This window comes from Lepidothrix coronata, unplaced genomic scaffold (genome assembly GCF_001604755.1).
Source record: "Lepidothrix coronata isolate B3197 unplaced genomic scaffold, Lepidothrix_coronata-1.0 Scaffold13, whole genome shotgun sequence".
In the NCBI taxonomy this organism is placed as follows: Eukaryota; Metazoa; Chordata; class Aves; order Passeriformes; family Pipridae; genus Lepidothrix; species Lepidothrix coronata.
The window spans coordinates 932661-947737 of record NW_016690193.1 but is presented as its reverse complement, the minus strand read 5'-3'; the positions used below and the strand labels follow the sequence as shown (position 1 = coordinate 947737).

The 15077-nt window shown below is 55.0% G+C and overlaps 1 protein-coding gene across 2 annotated transcripts; it reads left to right on the top strand.

Moving 5' to 3' along the window:
• The first annotated feature begins 242 nt into the window (after nucleotides 1-242).
• Nucleotides 243-14051, top strand: PITX2 (paired like homeodomain 2). Of its 2 annotated transcripts, XM_017805786.1 has the most exons (5): nucleotides 243-324; nucleotides 2623-2678; nucleotides 10263-10541; nucleotides 11289-11494; nucleotides 13339-14051. In XM_017805786.1, the coding sequence occupies exons 2-5, from the start codon at nucleotides 2633-2635 to the stop codon at nucleotides 13900-13902; spliced, it is 1095 nt and encodes a 364-aa protein (XP_017661275.1). In that variant the 5' UTR covers nucleotides 243-324; nucleotides 2623-2632; the 3' UTR covers nucleotides 13903-14051. The 2 variants fall into 2 exon arrangements, with proteins under 2 accessions (XP_017661275.1, XP_017661276.1); XM_017805787.1 differs by lacking the exon at nucleotides 10263-10541.
• Nucleotides 14052-15077: the final 1026 nt, after the last annotated feature.

The following is a 15077-nucleotide window of genomic DNA, read 5'->3' as shown; positions in this document are numbered from 1 at the left end:
TTTGTCCTCCGTCCTGCCCCCTGTCCCCTCGGCGGCTGGGGGCTGCCACCGCCGCCGCTGAGCCCGTGCCCGCGGAGAGCCGCGGAGCCGCCCGGCCCGGCCCGGCCCTACGGCGGCGGGGAGCGCTCGGCGGAGCCTGCGTGACGTCAGGGCCCGGGGAGGCGGGCGGGGCGGGGCGGGGGCGCGGGAGGGCCGGGGAAGGAGGGAGCCAGCGGCGGCTCCGCGGCCCCGCAGCCAGCGCAGGAGCCCGGCGCGGCCCCGCCGCCCCCTCCAGCACAGGCACCAGCAGCGAGAGCAGCGGGGCGGACAGCGCGACCGGCCTCGGTGAGTGCGGTAGGCGCGGGAGGTGTCGGCGGGACAGAAGCGGGGCTGCGGACCCCGCCGGTCCCGGTTCTGCCCACCCCGGGGCGGGCGGTGGGGCCGTGGGCCGGCTGGACGGGGTCCCGTGGACCTGAGTCTCTGATGTCCTTCCGAGCGGCTGCGGCCCGTCCCGCGGGGCTGTCAGCGAGGGGAACAAGCGCTGCCCCCGCGTTGCTTGTCCGCACTGCCGGTCCCTGCCTCCCTCGGCGGGGCGGGCGCCGGGGAAGCGGCCGCGCAGGCAGCTCCTTCCCGCCGCGGAGCCGCGCACCCGGGCGGGGGGCGGCAGCGGCGCCGGCCCGCGCTCGGGCCTCCCAAAAGCGATGCGGCGGGTCTGCCGCGCCGGCTGCAGGGTCTGTGGTCGGGACACCACAGTACGCCCCGCGGGAGGACGACGGGGCACGGCTGCCCTGCGGGCACCGGGAAAGGGTAGGCCCCGCAGGGAACCCCCTTTCGTTTGAGAGCCAGCGGCCGCGGGCCTCTGCCGAAAAGCCTCCCGCCAAAATCACGGACCACAGTATTTCGGGTGGTGCTGAGATCCTTACCAGGCGACTCTCGTTATTTCTGGGAGATGGTGGATTTTTTTTTTCTCCCGAAAGAATAGTGATAGATACCAATAAGGGTAAAAATAATAATGCAGTTTGACAGTGCTTTCCTGTCTGCGCCCTGCAGTTGCTCCGAGCAGGTTGCTGCTGAGCGGGCCCGGCCGCGGAGAAAGGGAAGGTCGCACAGCTGGTGCGTTTTCTGGGGCTGTGGGTGCGTGGAGGTGCAGAGATATTTAGTTCTGAGTGCTCAGAGAAATGGAAATGGAAAAGCAAGTGGAGTTGCTTTCGTTTGAGTCGCCGGGCTGGAGACAATAGGGGGAAACGCTTCTCACTCCCCTTGGCCCCGTACTGCGATATGCCTTGCAACAAAAATTAAAAGAGGATACGGAGAGGAGAAAAGGAAGGAGAAATATGGGCAACTGAGAGCAAGGAAGGAATAATAATTCGTCCGGGAAAGGCACTTTTCTCGGAGGAGACCGGCATTTGAGTAGAGAGGAAAAACTTCCCCTCCGTGGCAGTGCGTGTGTGTTGGGGGAGCCGTGTGTCTCCGCTCGTGAGATAAATCAGTCATAGAGGCAGGCCGCGGGGGAGGGCAGCTGAATTTGTCACGCAGGACTGATCTTGACAGAGACCTATGCCGAAATAAGGACCATCGGCAAAGACTTAAGGTTCTCTCGATTGTCTTCTCGATTAATTTAGGCACTGCTCGTATGCTAGGCCCAGCTGCTGGAGGGAGTTCCTCTCTGGCGTCCTTCAGCTTGGAATATAAACCGCCATGTCACGACATGACCCCGAGGAGTCTCGATAACCGCACCTTCCCATTTCCCCCTCTTTTTCCTTTTTCTTTTTTTTTTTTTTTTCCTTTTTTTTCCCCCTGCCTTTCCTTCCCTTTTTCCACGGCCTTATCCCGCCTGCCCGGCAGAGGGTGGCAGGGTCGGGGCCGCGGGGCCCTGCACGGCGAGTGCTGCGGCTGGCACTGCTCATCCCAAACGTGCCTCGGCTCCAGGCTACCGCATTTCTAAGCACCAGCTAATAATGCGCCCGGTCCAGACATTAAAAAAGAAGCGATGAAGAAGAAGAAAGATTACCGAAATGATGGTGACATGCAAATTTTCCCCGAAATTATCATAAGTAAACATTTGAAGCCTGGACTAATAAAATCCCATCTGTGTTACTTCATATCGAGTTAGTAGAGAGCTGTGATAATGAATTTTGTAATATATCACGAACAGACATCTCAATCAGGCACTAATCCTGTGATTTTACTGCCCGACGTCTCAGACAAGGAGGCGGCAGTGGCGGCCGGGGAGCGCGGAGGCGCAGCCGCTGCCGCGCAACTTCCGCCGTGGTGGGGTAGCGGCTGCTGGTACCCGCTGCCTACATCTCCCCTGCGACCGGGGCCGGGGTGTCCCGCGTACGACCACGAGGTCAGGGGACTCTCCTCCTCGTCCCCAAGTACCGAGGGATAGAGGGAGGCCGAGCGGTCCAACGGGCTGGGAAACCGCCACGGGCGTTTGCGCCTGTCCCGTGGTGTAACTCGGGTGGGACCCGAGGCTGAGGCAGGGAGAGGGGACACTAAGCGTATCTCTGGAGAAAAGTGCATGTTCCAACCCCCATCGTTGAGACGTACTCCTGAGGCGGCGGCGTTTCGGGTTTTTTGCATGTACTTTTCAATCCCAAAATAATCGTTTTAAAACTCCGGTGCCTTCATCTTTTTCAGATATCGGGTAATGGAGTCCAACTGCCGCAAACTTGTCTCCGCCTGTGTTCAGCTAGGTAAGAGACACTATCGCCCGTCGGGCCGGAGGCACAGCGGCCCCGCTGCCGTGGGGAGCGGTGCGCGGGTGTGGAGCCAGGCGGAGCCGCCCCCGGGGAAGCGTCGGGCGCTGACCACCCACACACCTCTCCCCCGTCCCCCCCCGCCCCGTGTCCCCGTGCCCAGGGGTGCAGCCCGCCGCCGTCGAGTGTCGTTTTCCCAAGGAGGTGGACATCAGTAAGAGGGATGGAGGAGCCGGAGGGCCACAAGGAGCCCGCCGGCAGCGCGGTCTCCGGGCGGCCACCCCCCGGTACCGGCGGTGCGCGGTGGCCCCTCCGCGCCGCTCCGCGGGGCGCGCTGCGGGGCGGCGGGGGCAGCCCCGCGCCGGGACCGCCTGCGCGGCGCCAGCGCGCCCTCTGCTGCCCGCCGGGCGCCGCTTGCGCCTGGAGCTGCGCGCCCGCGGGACAGGGAAGAAGGGGAAGGGGAAAGGGAAAGGGAGTGCGCGCACCCCCGCGGCCGCAGCAGCGCACCAGCCCTCGGCGGCAGCGCCTCCCCCCAAAACAGTATCGGTGTCAGTGCGCCGTTCAGACACCCGCAGCGTCGCCCTTGTATTTATATTTATTTTCTATTTTTTGACACCACTCACCCCCTCACCCGTAAACAAGCCGTCAGCCCTCTCCTGCTCTCAGAGGTAGGCAGCCCCACAGCGCCCCGTCTACAGGCAGAGAGAGTTCCTGCCTGCTCTTCCCCTGCCCGCTTCAGGGGGTCTGATAGGCGAGCCCGAGGGGTGGTAAAGAAAAACAGCAATGCAAACATATTACAAAGAAGAAAACAAGCGCTCTGTATTTTGAGAGACTGTTTAATCCAAGATAAACGTAATTTTGTTTAAATAAAATACATTAACCTGAATTAATAATACAGGAAACTAGAGTGAATTAATAATGCACGTATTCCTGGTCCCGTGGTTAAACACTTCCTTGTAAGAATACTGTATTAACCCTGTTTGGCCAAACAGCTCGCTATTTCTCAAATAACATCCAGTGATTTCAGGAGAGGCCACATCCCTTTCCCGAGTCCACCCTCCCCAGGAGACTTTAAACAGGATTTGTTAGCTGGACATCAAAACCCCTAGAAAAAGAAATGCTTAGTCTAAAGGAAGGTTAGCGAACAAAATCCGGGGTAAATCCAAACGAGAAGGTATTACGAGCCGATAATTTTTAATCCCGGAAACATACACGATATTCAATTGTGCACAAATATGCTTTACCAGGGTATGACACTTTTCCCCTCGGCCAGTAATAAGTGTCAAATAATGTGGAAAGGAAGGGTGACATTGCTTTATATATGGTTTGCAAATAAGAAAGGCCTTTTTACCCTCCCCTACCTTTTCCTCTCGATGAACAGGTGGTCTTAATCAAAGCCCTTAGCACGATCTAATGGGAAAGTGGGGACCTTTCTGATATAATAAATTTATGAGCCCTTCCAAGTCAGCTTTATTCGACTAAGTATTTATAAAAGTAATATCCACATATGTTCCGTGACACGGTAACTTTTACTTCCTCTGCCGAGAAACAAATGGTTATTTTCTTAAACATCAATTATGAACCTGGATTATTGTAGTACACGCAAAATTTCCTGCCTCGTTACCGTACCAAACGGTCTGGTTTTGACTCGCTGGGCTGCAGGGGAAATTGCTATCTAAACACCTTTAATGCCGTTAATTAAAATATACGTCCGAGTCCAAGAAGCAACGCGGAGTTGCCTGATCATTAAACCATGCCCTTTTACGGGGAAGGGAAGCGCGACGACCACGGATACAGATATATCCTTGCAGATATGGAAATATATCACTGCAGACGTGGGGACAATACTTACGTGCAGCCGCAGCCCCTGCCTCTGTGCAACGAAAAATGGCAAGTCCCGAGACGCCCAGGGCTGCTCGTGAGACTTGCTGTAAAGAGTAGAAATCATGGGAGTTTTCTCGTGATACTGGAGGGTTTTGTTGAGTCTTGGCTTTGATTTGCTTAAAACGGCGCGGTGCTCGTTGATTTTTATCTTACCTGGCCGTCAGTATGCCATGCTTTATGGGATTGACTTCGCAAATGGTCTAATCTTTGGGGATGGCTGGGTGGGAGGTGGGGAAGGGAGTAGAGGAGACTGAGGACACCCCCACACACATCGTCACAGTTCAGCTCTTGAAATTACCAGGGCAGTCAGGTAATTTGGTGAGTTAGGCACCGTCGGTGGCCACGAGGAGAATAATCGCTAACTAGAACCACTGGCAATAATAGCAAAACATACTACTGTTTGGTCAAATCGATGCTTCTGCGAAAGGAGGAAACGAAATTCAGTAGGAGACCCTCCAAAACGACACTGGCATGCCCAGTTTCCGTGGGGAATGGGGCGCGGGGAGGGAGGGTTATTCCAGAAAAAACGAGTCCGTGGCCACGCCGAGGAAAGGAAAATGGGAAAGTATGAAAATATTATCGCAGCCTTGAGTGTCAAACGCAGTCCGGCGGGTGTCAGGTTTCTCCAGAGAGACGGGAAAATTGCTGCTGCGTGACCAGTCCTACAAAATTAGGAAAACTTCAGCACATGCTTCGGCAGCCCCACAGCACACGTAAATGCTTGTTAGTGGGTTTGTTCGAATAATTTTTATGCAGGGTGAAAGGATGCTTAAGATATTTGTGTGTACATGTATATATATATATATATATATATATAATCTATACTATTTGTTAGCTCTGTGAATTCTACTTAAGAATCCTTCCCTCTAATCGATAATCTAGGTATTGCTGAAACAGCAGCCTCCAGCATAAAACGTTGAAATTACCTTCCGCCCTATATCGTCACTCAGCATCACAAATCGATTGTTTCAACTCTCTCGCTCAAAAAAGAAAAAAAAATTGGTCTGAATCTTTTGTAACTGAACATTTCTTTCTCAAAAACAAAAACTTAAAACCTAATGCTGATTCAGCTTTCCGTCCAGGCCGGCTAAAGGCACGGCAGCGTGCAAAGCAAAGGTCCCCGGTGCCTTTTTTGAGCCTCGGGACGAGGTGGGCGCGCAGCCTCTGCCTCCGCGGGAGGGAGCCAGGGCGGGGGGGCCGAGGCGGAGCCGGAGCCGGGCGTCGCTGCCGCCTCTGGGCCACCAGGCAGAGCCGAGCTTCACCCTCCTCCTCACACAGCGTGGCCAAATTTGTCCCCGGAATTGTGACCCGCGCCGTGGAGCAGGAATGTCCCCTAGCCAGGGCACAGGCACTCCACGGGTGCGCTGCCCCTGTGCGGCGCCGCGGAAGGTGAGCTCCCTGTCCCGCACCCCCCGCCAAGCGCAAATTAGAAGTTATTTATTGCGTTTCGGTTATAGAATTTTTTCTCTCCCTGGTTGTCGTCTGAGAATAATATATGCAGCAGTTGTTAGCCTCACTCCAGGGAAAACTAAATGTATAACGAAAGCTTATTCGTGAGTAGGAATATACTAACGGAACAATCTGATGTCTTCTTAATCCTATGTAAAAAGCTCTGTAGTCTTCCTAATATTGACTGAATGGGTAATTAATGGCTCTTCATCGAGGAGAATACCCGGTAATCCGAGATAGGCGAAAGACAACAAGCCAAAGGTAAAAGACAACAGGACTAGCTGGAGACTCTACATAAGAACCAATTTATCCATTTAGGGGACTATTACGCCTAGAAACAAAGTTCTCGTGCGAAGATAAAGGAAAAGTGGGAAAATAAATACCCGCAGTAGGTCTGGCCACCCTGCAGCCCCCCCAGCCGAGCTTCTCAGCTCCCGGCCCCGCTCCGGAATCTCCCGCACCGGGACCGGCACCGGGCATCCTGGGTCGCCAGCTCTGCCGATGGCAGGTTGAGGTCAAAAAACCCCCCAAAGGGGGAAAAAAAAAAAAAAAACCAGAAAAAAAGCCACCAAAAAAATAAAATAAAATTAAAAAAAAAAAAAAAAAAACAACCAACCAAAAAACCCCATCACCTAAACCAAAAAACAATCCCCCCCACCGTCAAAACCCCACGAAATTAAAAAGAAGGTGGAGTGGAGTGGGGAGCAACCCCGATTCTCCATTTTTGGCAGCGGGCGGATGCCCTCCAGCCCACAGGCACGCGTCCCCGACGGGCCCTGCAGCGCCACGCGAAAGGGAAAGGGAAGAATTCCCCCAAATGGTTGGAGTTTTTTCAGCGGTGGTAGCTACACGCAGCAGGCGCGGACAGTCGGTAGGTGGGTGAGACTGCTTTGCGGGCAAGACCCGAACCGGAGAGGTGATGGGAGTTTCTAGCAGAAAAAAAAAAAATGAAGAAAAAGATTTAAAAACACTTGATATTTTAATTGAAACCTTTACCGCTAATATATTACCTGGGTGACTACAATTAGGTTGTTTTTCGGTTGGCTGACAGCTTTTAAAATATTATTTCACTTGGGAAATAAAAGCTTCATCTCAGATTATAGGTGGGTATTTTTGGATTTACGTGATTTATGGTCACCATGACAACTAATGCTGTGTGGTAGCTCCCCTCCTGCCTGGGGTGGGGGAGTTTTAATCAAAGGCACGTTAGGAAATGCCGACAGCCTCTCTCTTTGGGCTTCCAGGGCCCAGGCCAGTGCTGTGCCCCGCTTTTAGGGGCGCGGGGACGGCAGGAGGGTCTGTCCCGCCCGGGTCTAGGAGACGCGAGGCTGGTGCTAGGGAGGGTGTGGGAGGGTGGCGCAGTGGCCGGGCCCTGCTCCTACTCTCCCCGTTCCCTAGGGAAGCGCGCCAGGAACCGCCTGCTCATGCCAACTGTCCCAGGACAGAGAGGGCTACCGCGGACGGATACAGGGGCTGCGCCCTGCGAGGACATAAACGTGTAACAAGCACTCTGAGCCGAGCAGGCGGGAGGGACTTTTCGTTTCGAGCCGCGACGGAAGAAGCCAGCATTGCCCCCAAATGACTAAAAATAAATCAATGTAAAAAAAAGAAAAGTGGTGATGGGTGTCATCTGCGACAGGGTTGCGTTGCCCCGTTTGGAAAAAAAAAGATGGGAGGAGATACCACTGTATCCCTTCTCCCTTTGGCTCCCCCTCCCCAGGGCTTTGTAGACTTGTTGGAACCCCGATTTGGGGGCTGGAGGAGGGCAGCGCCCCCTCCCAAGTGCCCCTCGCAGCGAGGCCGAGGCCGTGGCAGCCCCCTGCCCGCGATCTTGGCACAGTCCCGCCGTGGGCAAATGCTAGAGGGGGGGATTCTGGGTGTGGGATCACGGAGGCAGCGAGAGGTTAAGAAGAATCTGGGATATGATTGGTAAACAAAATGTGCAGAATGGAGCTGGATTCATATTGACTTAGTTATAGGTCATCTACTGCCGGTGCAAAGGGAGGAAATATTTACTTTACACATATACTTTATGATCTTTGGGGAATTAGCGGAAATTCAATAAGAAAACGGCTAGAATCATTTTAAACCCCCTATTTAAAAGACTTAAGCAAATTAGAGTCTTATCAGATTAAAATCCACTACAAATGTAAGAGCATTGTCTCCATCGAAACGCTGTGGGGTCTAAGGAAAGAGATTCTTTGCCAAATCTCAGGGATAAAAACACGTCATTTAAACACCAGATAATGAGCAGAATGTAAATTAATTTAACCTTCTTTACTAACAGGCTGCGAAAGTAATATGTATAATTTAGCGATAACTAAGATTGCAATGGATGATACATACCTTGAACAAGAATCAGCGACTAAGGAAGACCCTTGCGGGGAGGCGGGGGTGGGGTGTGGCAAACGGGACGTGAACGGGACACAGAAAAGTTTGGGCTTTGGGACGTGGGTGTAAAGGGCTACATCAAAGGGAAGCTTTCTGTAACTTTTCGATACCAGTGACCGGCCAGTCAAATTGAAGATAGAGACTTAAACCTGCATTTCCCGCGCCTGGGCTCCTTCGGGCTCCTATCCCTGCCACAGCCACGACTCCCCTGGGGCAGTGTCGGCTTTGCGGGCTAGGGCTCGGGGACAGACTCCTCTGCCCCAGGAGGAACTGGCCAGCACGGGAGGGCAACCTGCCACCGCCTTAGACGCGCGTGAAATAGCTCCGCTCCTCCTTCCTCCTGCGAGACCTAGGTCCACAGCAGCCTCGCCCCTGCGCTATGAAACGGCCCCGTAAGTGGGAACGGCGGGACAGCACAGCCCGTCCTCTACTGCCGCTGCCCGGACGAGGGGTCAAATCCTGCCCCCAAGTCTCGGAGAGGGGTATGAGAAGGTTGTGTGCCGGCTCCCGGCCCTGTGTGGGACTTGGCCGAACTCTGTGAACGGCTTGCGTGGGCGTGGGTTCGGGGACTACTGCGGGGGCGCGGGACGGTCCCTGCGGATCCACGTCGAGAGGGAGGAATCATCCCGCGGGTAACTACGCGGGTAAGTTGTAAAACCAGGGTGGAAAAGCCTCCTTGGGAGCTAGCTTTTGGGAGCCGGTTGCAGGGAAGGGGCGGGAACGGCAAAGCCAAGGAGGGGATTTTCCCCCCGTGTTCTCCGTCTTCCGTGCGGGCAGAGGAAGACCAGAACGCGAGCGAGGGGAAGTTTTTGTCGCTTGTGTTTAGTTATCGATATTATCAGCCCAAGATCCACCGTCTAACCGGCCGCGTCCCCGTCCCGTTTGTTTTCCACCCTCTCCATAAGAAGGGAATCGGGCTCGGGGCTTCCCCACTTTCTTCCTCCTGCTGCAGCGCCTCTGCCAGTGCTGAGCGCTCCACTCCTTACCCCCGCGGGTCCGCGAGTGCGGCGAGGCGCGGAACGGACGTGCACGGACCGCCCCGACGGGGTGCCCCGTGAGGGGCGGCCGGAGGCCGGGCTCTCCGGGCGCGGGTACCACCCGCGGGGCAAACAGGGCGGTGGTTTTGAGATGGGGGGTGGGTGTGCCCATCGCCGGGAGAGCGCGGGGGGCGGTGGGGGGCGCGCAGGGCCGCTCGGGCGGGGCGGGGCGCGGGCGGGGCGGAGCGGGTGGTGGAGGGGCGGTGCGGGGGCGGTGCGGGGCCCCCCGCGTGGCAATGGCCGGCGGTGGGGGGCGCGCAGGGCCGCTCGGGCGGGGCGGGGCGCGGGCGGGGCGGAGCGGGTGGTGGAGGGGCGGTGCGGGGGCGGTGCGGGGCGGGGTGGGTGACGTGCGGCGCGGGGAAGGCCGCCGCCGGTTTAAGATGTCAGGCCAAGAGGGAAGCGGCTGAGCTGATGCTGTGCGGGGCCGGCCGCGGCGCGGGTCCATGCGCGGGCAGCGGAGAGGAGCGCCCCGCGGAGCGCTGCCGCGCCTCGCCGCCCCCGCCCCGCGGAGATCCGCGGCGGGCCGGGGGCTGCCGGCCGGGGAGCAGCCGTGTCGCCGTGACGGCTCTTACAGGACCGGACTCGCCCTCTCGCCTGTCGCCGCCGCCGCGGCCCCCCGGGCGGCGGGGGCTCCGAGGCTCGCCGTGCCACCTGGGCGCTAGTCGAACGTCGCCCGCCCCGCCGCGGCTCCCCGTCTGGCAACCCTGACCCCCCGCAGCCGCGGGGCTGCTCCGCGCCCGCGGAGGGGGCGCCTCGTGGACGCTCCTACACGTACCGACACCTACAGACACACGCATACCTTCTCCTATCGACCCCCCAGGCGCGCACGTAGACTTCGGCGTCCTTCTGCCGATGAACTGCATGAAGGACCCGTTAAACCTGGAGCGCCTGGGAGCCGGGAATAAGCTGTGCTCCTCCTCACCTTCCTCCTCCTCCTCCTCCTCCTCCTCCTCCTCTTCATCATCTTGCCACCACCATCAGCCCGCGCTGGCCATGGCGACGGCGCTGGCGCCGGGGCAGGGGCGCTCCTCCCTGGAGTCCGCCAAGCACCGGCTGGAGGTGCACACCATCTCCGACACCTCCAGCCCCGAGGCCGCAGGTAAGAGGGGGCGAGCGGCAGAGACCCCAGCCGAAGGGCGCCCCGCCGCCCTGTCCTGCTTCGACCCGGTCGGGCAGGCGGCCCCGGCAGCCCTGCGGACCGCGATGCACCGCCGCCCCTCTGCCCGGGAGCGCTCCGCACCCGAGCCGAGATAGGTTTCGTGGTTTTTCGCGTGTGGTATCTGTGTGCCGGCTATAGGAGAGACAATGACATGTGTAAGGGTAGACGAATAGCACGTATACCGGTGGGAGAACCGTATGGATACAGACTGGCAAATAATGTGGGAATTCATGGGCGAGTAATATGGATACAGATGGACAAAGGATATGGATATATACGGACAAAGAATATTGTTATAGGCGGGCAAATAATACTAATACAGGCAGGCGAATAATACGGGTGTAGATAGGCAAATAATAAGGATTACATGTATACAGATGGGAGAATAGCGTGGATGCAGATAGGTGGAACGCTTGCATACGGAGAGGCGGCTCAGTCCCGCTGTCCCGGCGGCGGCGGTTCCACCGGGAGGAGCCGCTCGTGAGTGCCCGCGGGCGCGGAGGGGCCGCGGCGGCGGGAGGCCGGCGTTGGTTAATCATTACAGCGCCGAGTCGCGTTCGGGGCAATCTGCGGGATACAGCAGTGCTGGGGACAAACCCTTCCCCGGCCGCTGGCGAGGAGGCTGAGGAGGCTGAGGCGCCCTCGTTTTTCGCCTTGTTTTTTTTTTTGTTCCCCCCCCCCCTTCAGAGAAAGATAAGAGTCAACAGAGCAAGAACGAGGATGCGGGGCCTGAGGACCCCTCCAAAAAGAAGAGGCAGCGACGGCAACGGACTCACTTCACCAGCCAGCAGTTGCAGGAGCTGGAGGCCACCTTCCAGAGGAATCGCTACCCGGACATGTCCACCCGGGAGGAGATCGCCGTTTGGACCAACCTTACCGAGGCCAGGGTTAGGGTAAGTCCCAACACAGCACTCCAGCTCGGAGCAGCGGGGGTCAGGGAGGGTGGGAAAAGGGAAGGAGGGCTGAAATGTTTGCAGCTGCTTTCGATTTTGGCTTGTATGTAAACTTCTGAGCCTTTGCACAAAAGCAGGGCAGAGCAGGACATTTCTGTCAGAGCGAGACAGATTGGGATCCTTCTCTGTGTCTCCGAAATATGGTTTGCTGCACGTTTCGCCTTCACCGTGCGATGCGTCCCGCTCCTTTTGATCGAAACGCTAATGAAAACATTAGCTAAGAAAGCAACTTGGAACAGGCTGCAACCTGCGCTCTCTCTAATGAGAAAAAGATGTAAAATACACAAGAGCTTTTGCTTCACTCCGAGGCACTCCCAAACGTGCCCTTCCTTGCATTTTCTATTTCTTTTGGTTTCACAATTCGACGAGCGTCTCTCTCCGCCCTTTCCCCCCCTCTGAGATTTATGGGACCATCGCGGCGCTGCAGAGATGCCGCGGCCGGATCCTGCTCGCCTGCAAAAGCCGCGCTGGGGGGAAAAAAGAAAAACAACAAACCCCAACACGCGCATGCAAAAAGAAGCCTGCAAATGGGTCGAACCTTCAGATTTTCGGAAATCCCACATAAATCCTCTCCCTGATGTCGATTGAGGAAAGCGAGACAGTGAGAACTGGGGTCAGCAGCGAGCGGGGCCGGCTCTCCGCCCCGAGCTGGAGGTGTTGGCGACGGGGTAGCCCCACGGCGGGAGCGGGACGCGGCCGGGTCGGTGTCCTGCACGGAGCGCTGTCGGTCGCAACGCGGCTTTTGCGGGAGTTTTTGTTTCGGTCCGCGCGATGCCTCCAGACCGGGCCCGACTCCGTGGTGTACGGCCAGCTCCCGCCCTGCTCGACTAGGGTGGGGGTTACCACAAACACCCCGAGGTCGGGGTGGTTTCAATACACACGGTGAGGCTGCTGCTGGCGGCTGCCCGACGGGTCAGACGCTCAGATGTGGATTGGGAAAGGGGACGTTTTCTCCATTGTCTGCGGGGAGGGTCCCTTAGATCTCGTTTAGCACGTTGTTTAATGGCGATTTTTTTTCTTTTTCCTTTTTTTTTAAATTCCTTTTTCTTTTCTCCCCCCCCTTCTCCCCTCCCTCCCACCAAAGGCAGTCGAACGAGTTTGTTTAGAAAGTAGTTTTCGGCACTGGAAGCTTTCACGCAGGAGGAACTTGTAGCTTTAGCAAACTGCAGCAAGGATTTATTAGTTGCTGGCTTCTCCCTCCTTCCCCGTACCACTGCCTTAAATATTACGCGGATTTCCAGGAGCTTTGCCCTCGCTTTTGCACTTTTGTATTTCCCCTGGATGGCTTCAGGGCCGAAAAAGCCAAGGGAGAAGGGGGAAAAAAAACAAGAGAGAAATGAAGGGGCAGGGTGGGGGCGAGAGGGAAGAGAGAGAATAAGAAGGAAGCGTTGACCTCTGTGGCGCGAATTAGAGCATCACAAATTATGCGGGGGGCTACAGGGTGGGGGGGGGGACAGGGGACTGGGGGTGGGGAATGGAAGGGTGGGGGTGGATGAGGGTGGAATGACGCGGCCACGAATCTACCTTGCTAAACCCGGGTGGCCTCGGGGGTGCTCGGCGGTCCCGGCAGCACATCGCTGCCCCAGCCCAGCGCGGGGCTCCACAGCGGAGAAGGCGAATCTATATATGGATGTGTATATATATATGTTCGTACACATTTTTATATATAACTTAGACACGAACATGTTCAGCTGTTGCCCCGAGAACCTGCAAAGGTGGTTATAGTGGTTCCTGACTAACTCGCCTCTCGCATCTCCCTCCCTTCCTCTCCCCTCTTTCCAAAGGTTTGGTTCAAGAACCGCAGAGCCAAATGGAGAAAGAGAGAAAGGAACCAGCAAGCCGAGCTATGCAAAAACGGCTTTGGTCCACAGTTTAACGGCCTCATGCAGCCCTATGATGACATGTACCCTGGCTACTCGTACAACAACTGGGCGGCCAAGGGCCTGACCTCCGCTTCCCTCTCCACCAAAAGCTTTCCTTTCTTCAACTCCATGAATGTCAACCCTCTGTCTTCTCAGAGCATGTTCTCCCCTCCAAACTCCATCTCCTCCATGAGTATGTCTTCAAGCATGGTACCCTCTGCAGTCACCGGGGTCCCTGGCTCCAGCCTCAACAGCCTGAATAACTTGAACAACTTGAGCAATCCCTCCCTGAATTCTGCAGTGCCAACGCCAGCCTGTCCTTATGCTCCTCCAACGCCTCCGTATGTTTATAGGGACACATGTAACTCGAGCTTGGCGAGTCTGAGACTTAAAGCCAAGCAGCACTCCAGTTTTGGCTATGCCAGTGTGCAGAACCCCGCTTCCAACCTGAGTGCTTGCCAGTACGCAGTGGACAGACCCGTGTGAAACATTCAAGTAGGAAACACTGCATGGGAATCCCTTCCCATTTCCCGCAGAGACTGAGAATTTCACTAGAAAGTAATGGGCACTAGAGAGAAAGAGAAAGGAAGAAAAATCAGACAGAGTCAGAGAGAGAGGAAGAGACAGAGAAAGAGAGAGAGAAAAAAAGAGGAAACCACTGAAATAAGATAGTTCCTTTGTTTTCAAAGGACCTCCTACAGATTCTGAGATCTTTCTTTCACTAAGAGTATTTCAACAGTTACAAGGACATATATATATATATATGGACAAATGTTTGACTGGATATGATATGACATTTTAATGTTACTATAAGCTTGTTATTTTTTAAGTTTAGCATTGTTAACATAAAAATGACTGAAAGGATGTATATATATCGAAATGTCAAATTAATTTTATAAAAGCAGTTGTTAGTAATATCACAACAGTGTTTTTAAAAGGTTAGGCTTTAAAATAAAGCATGTTACACAGAAGCGATTAGGATTTTTTCGCTTGCAAGCAAGGGAATGTATATACTAAATGCGACACTGTATGTTTCTAACATATAATTATTAAAAAAATTGTGTGAATATCAGTTTTAGAATAGTACCTCTGGTGGATGCAATGATGTTTCTGATATTGCAATGTAAAACATGCCCTGTGTATAACATTTCGTACAATATTATTGTTTTACTTTTCAGCAAACATGAAAAAAAATGTGTTTTATTTCATGGGAGTAAAATATACAGCATACACTTCTGTCTGGATTTTTTTATTTACTGAGCCAAGCTGTGCAGTGGTAACTAGTCTGCAGTGACTGACTGATCGTTGATACTGGATCTCCTTCTCTGAAAACTCGTGGCAGTACTTTTGCAATGTAAATAAATGCTGGCATTTTTTTTTCCACACACAAAAAAATATCCCTCTTGCTAACGTTGCATACTAGAGAAACTCGAGGCTTGGACCCTATGGATCCTTTTATTCCCTTGCACAGCCCTGAGAAAATGGATTAATTGACATCGTTGGCCTCGAAAATTACCAGCCACAAAATTGCTATATCTGGAGCATAAATTTATCCTGCTGTGAAGAAAGCTTTTATTACATTAGAGAACAAGGAGTGGGGAAAAAAAAAAAAAAAAAAAAAAAAAAAAGCCTGCCTTGACAATAAGCAGCCTTGACATCCT

What these genes read in the sequence shown, in the direction of transcription:
- PITX2 (XM_017805786.1), top strand. Translation starts at nt 2,633, where the DNA reads ATGGAGTCCAACTGCCGCAAACTTGTCTCCGCCTGTGTTCAGCTAG. An exon ending in CTCCAGCCCCGAGGCCGCAG is followed by an intron (nt 10,542 to 11,288) that starts GTAAGAGGGGGC and finishes CCCCCCCTTCAG; the next exon opens with AGAAAGATAAGAGTCAACAG. An exon ending in TTACCGAGGCCAGGGTTAGG is followed by an intron (nt 11,495 to 13,338) that starts GTAAGTCCCAAC and finishes CTCTTTCCAAAG; the next exon opens with GTTTGGTTCAAGAACCGCAG.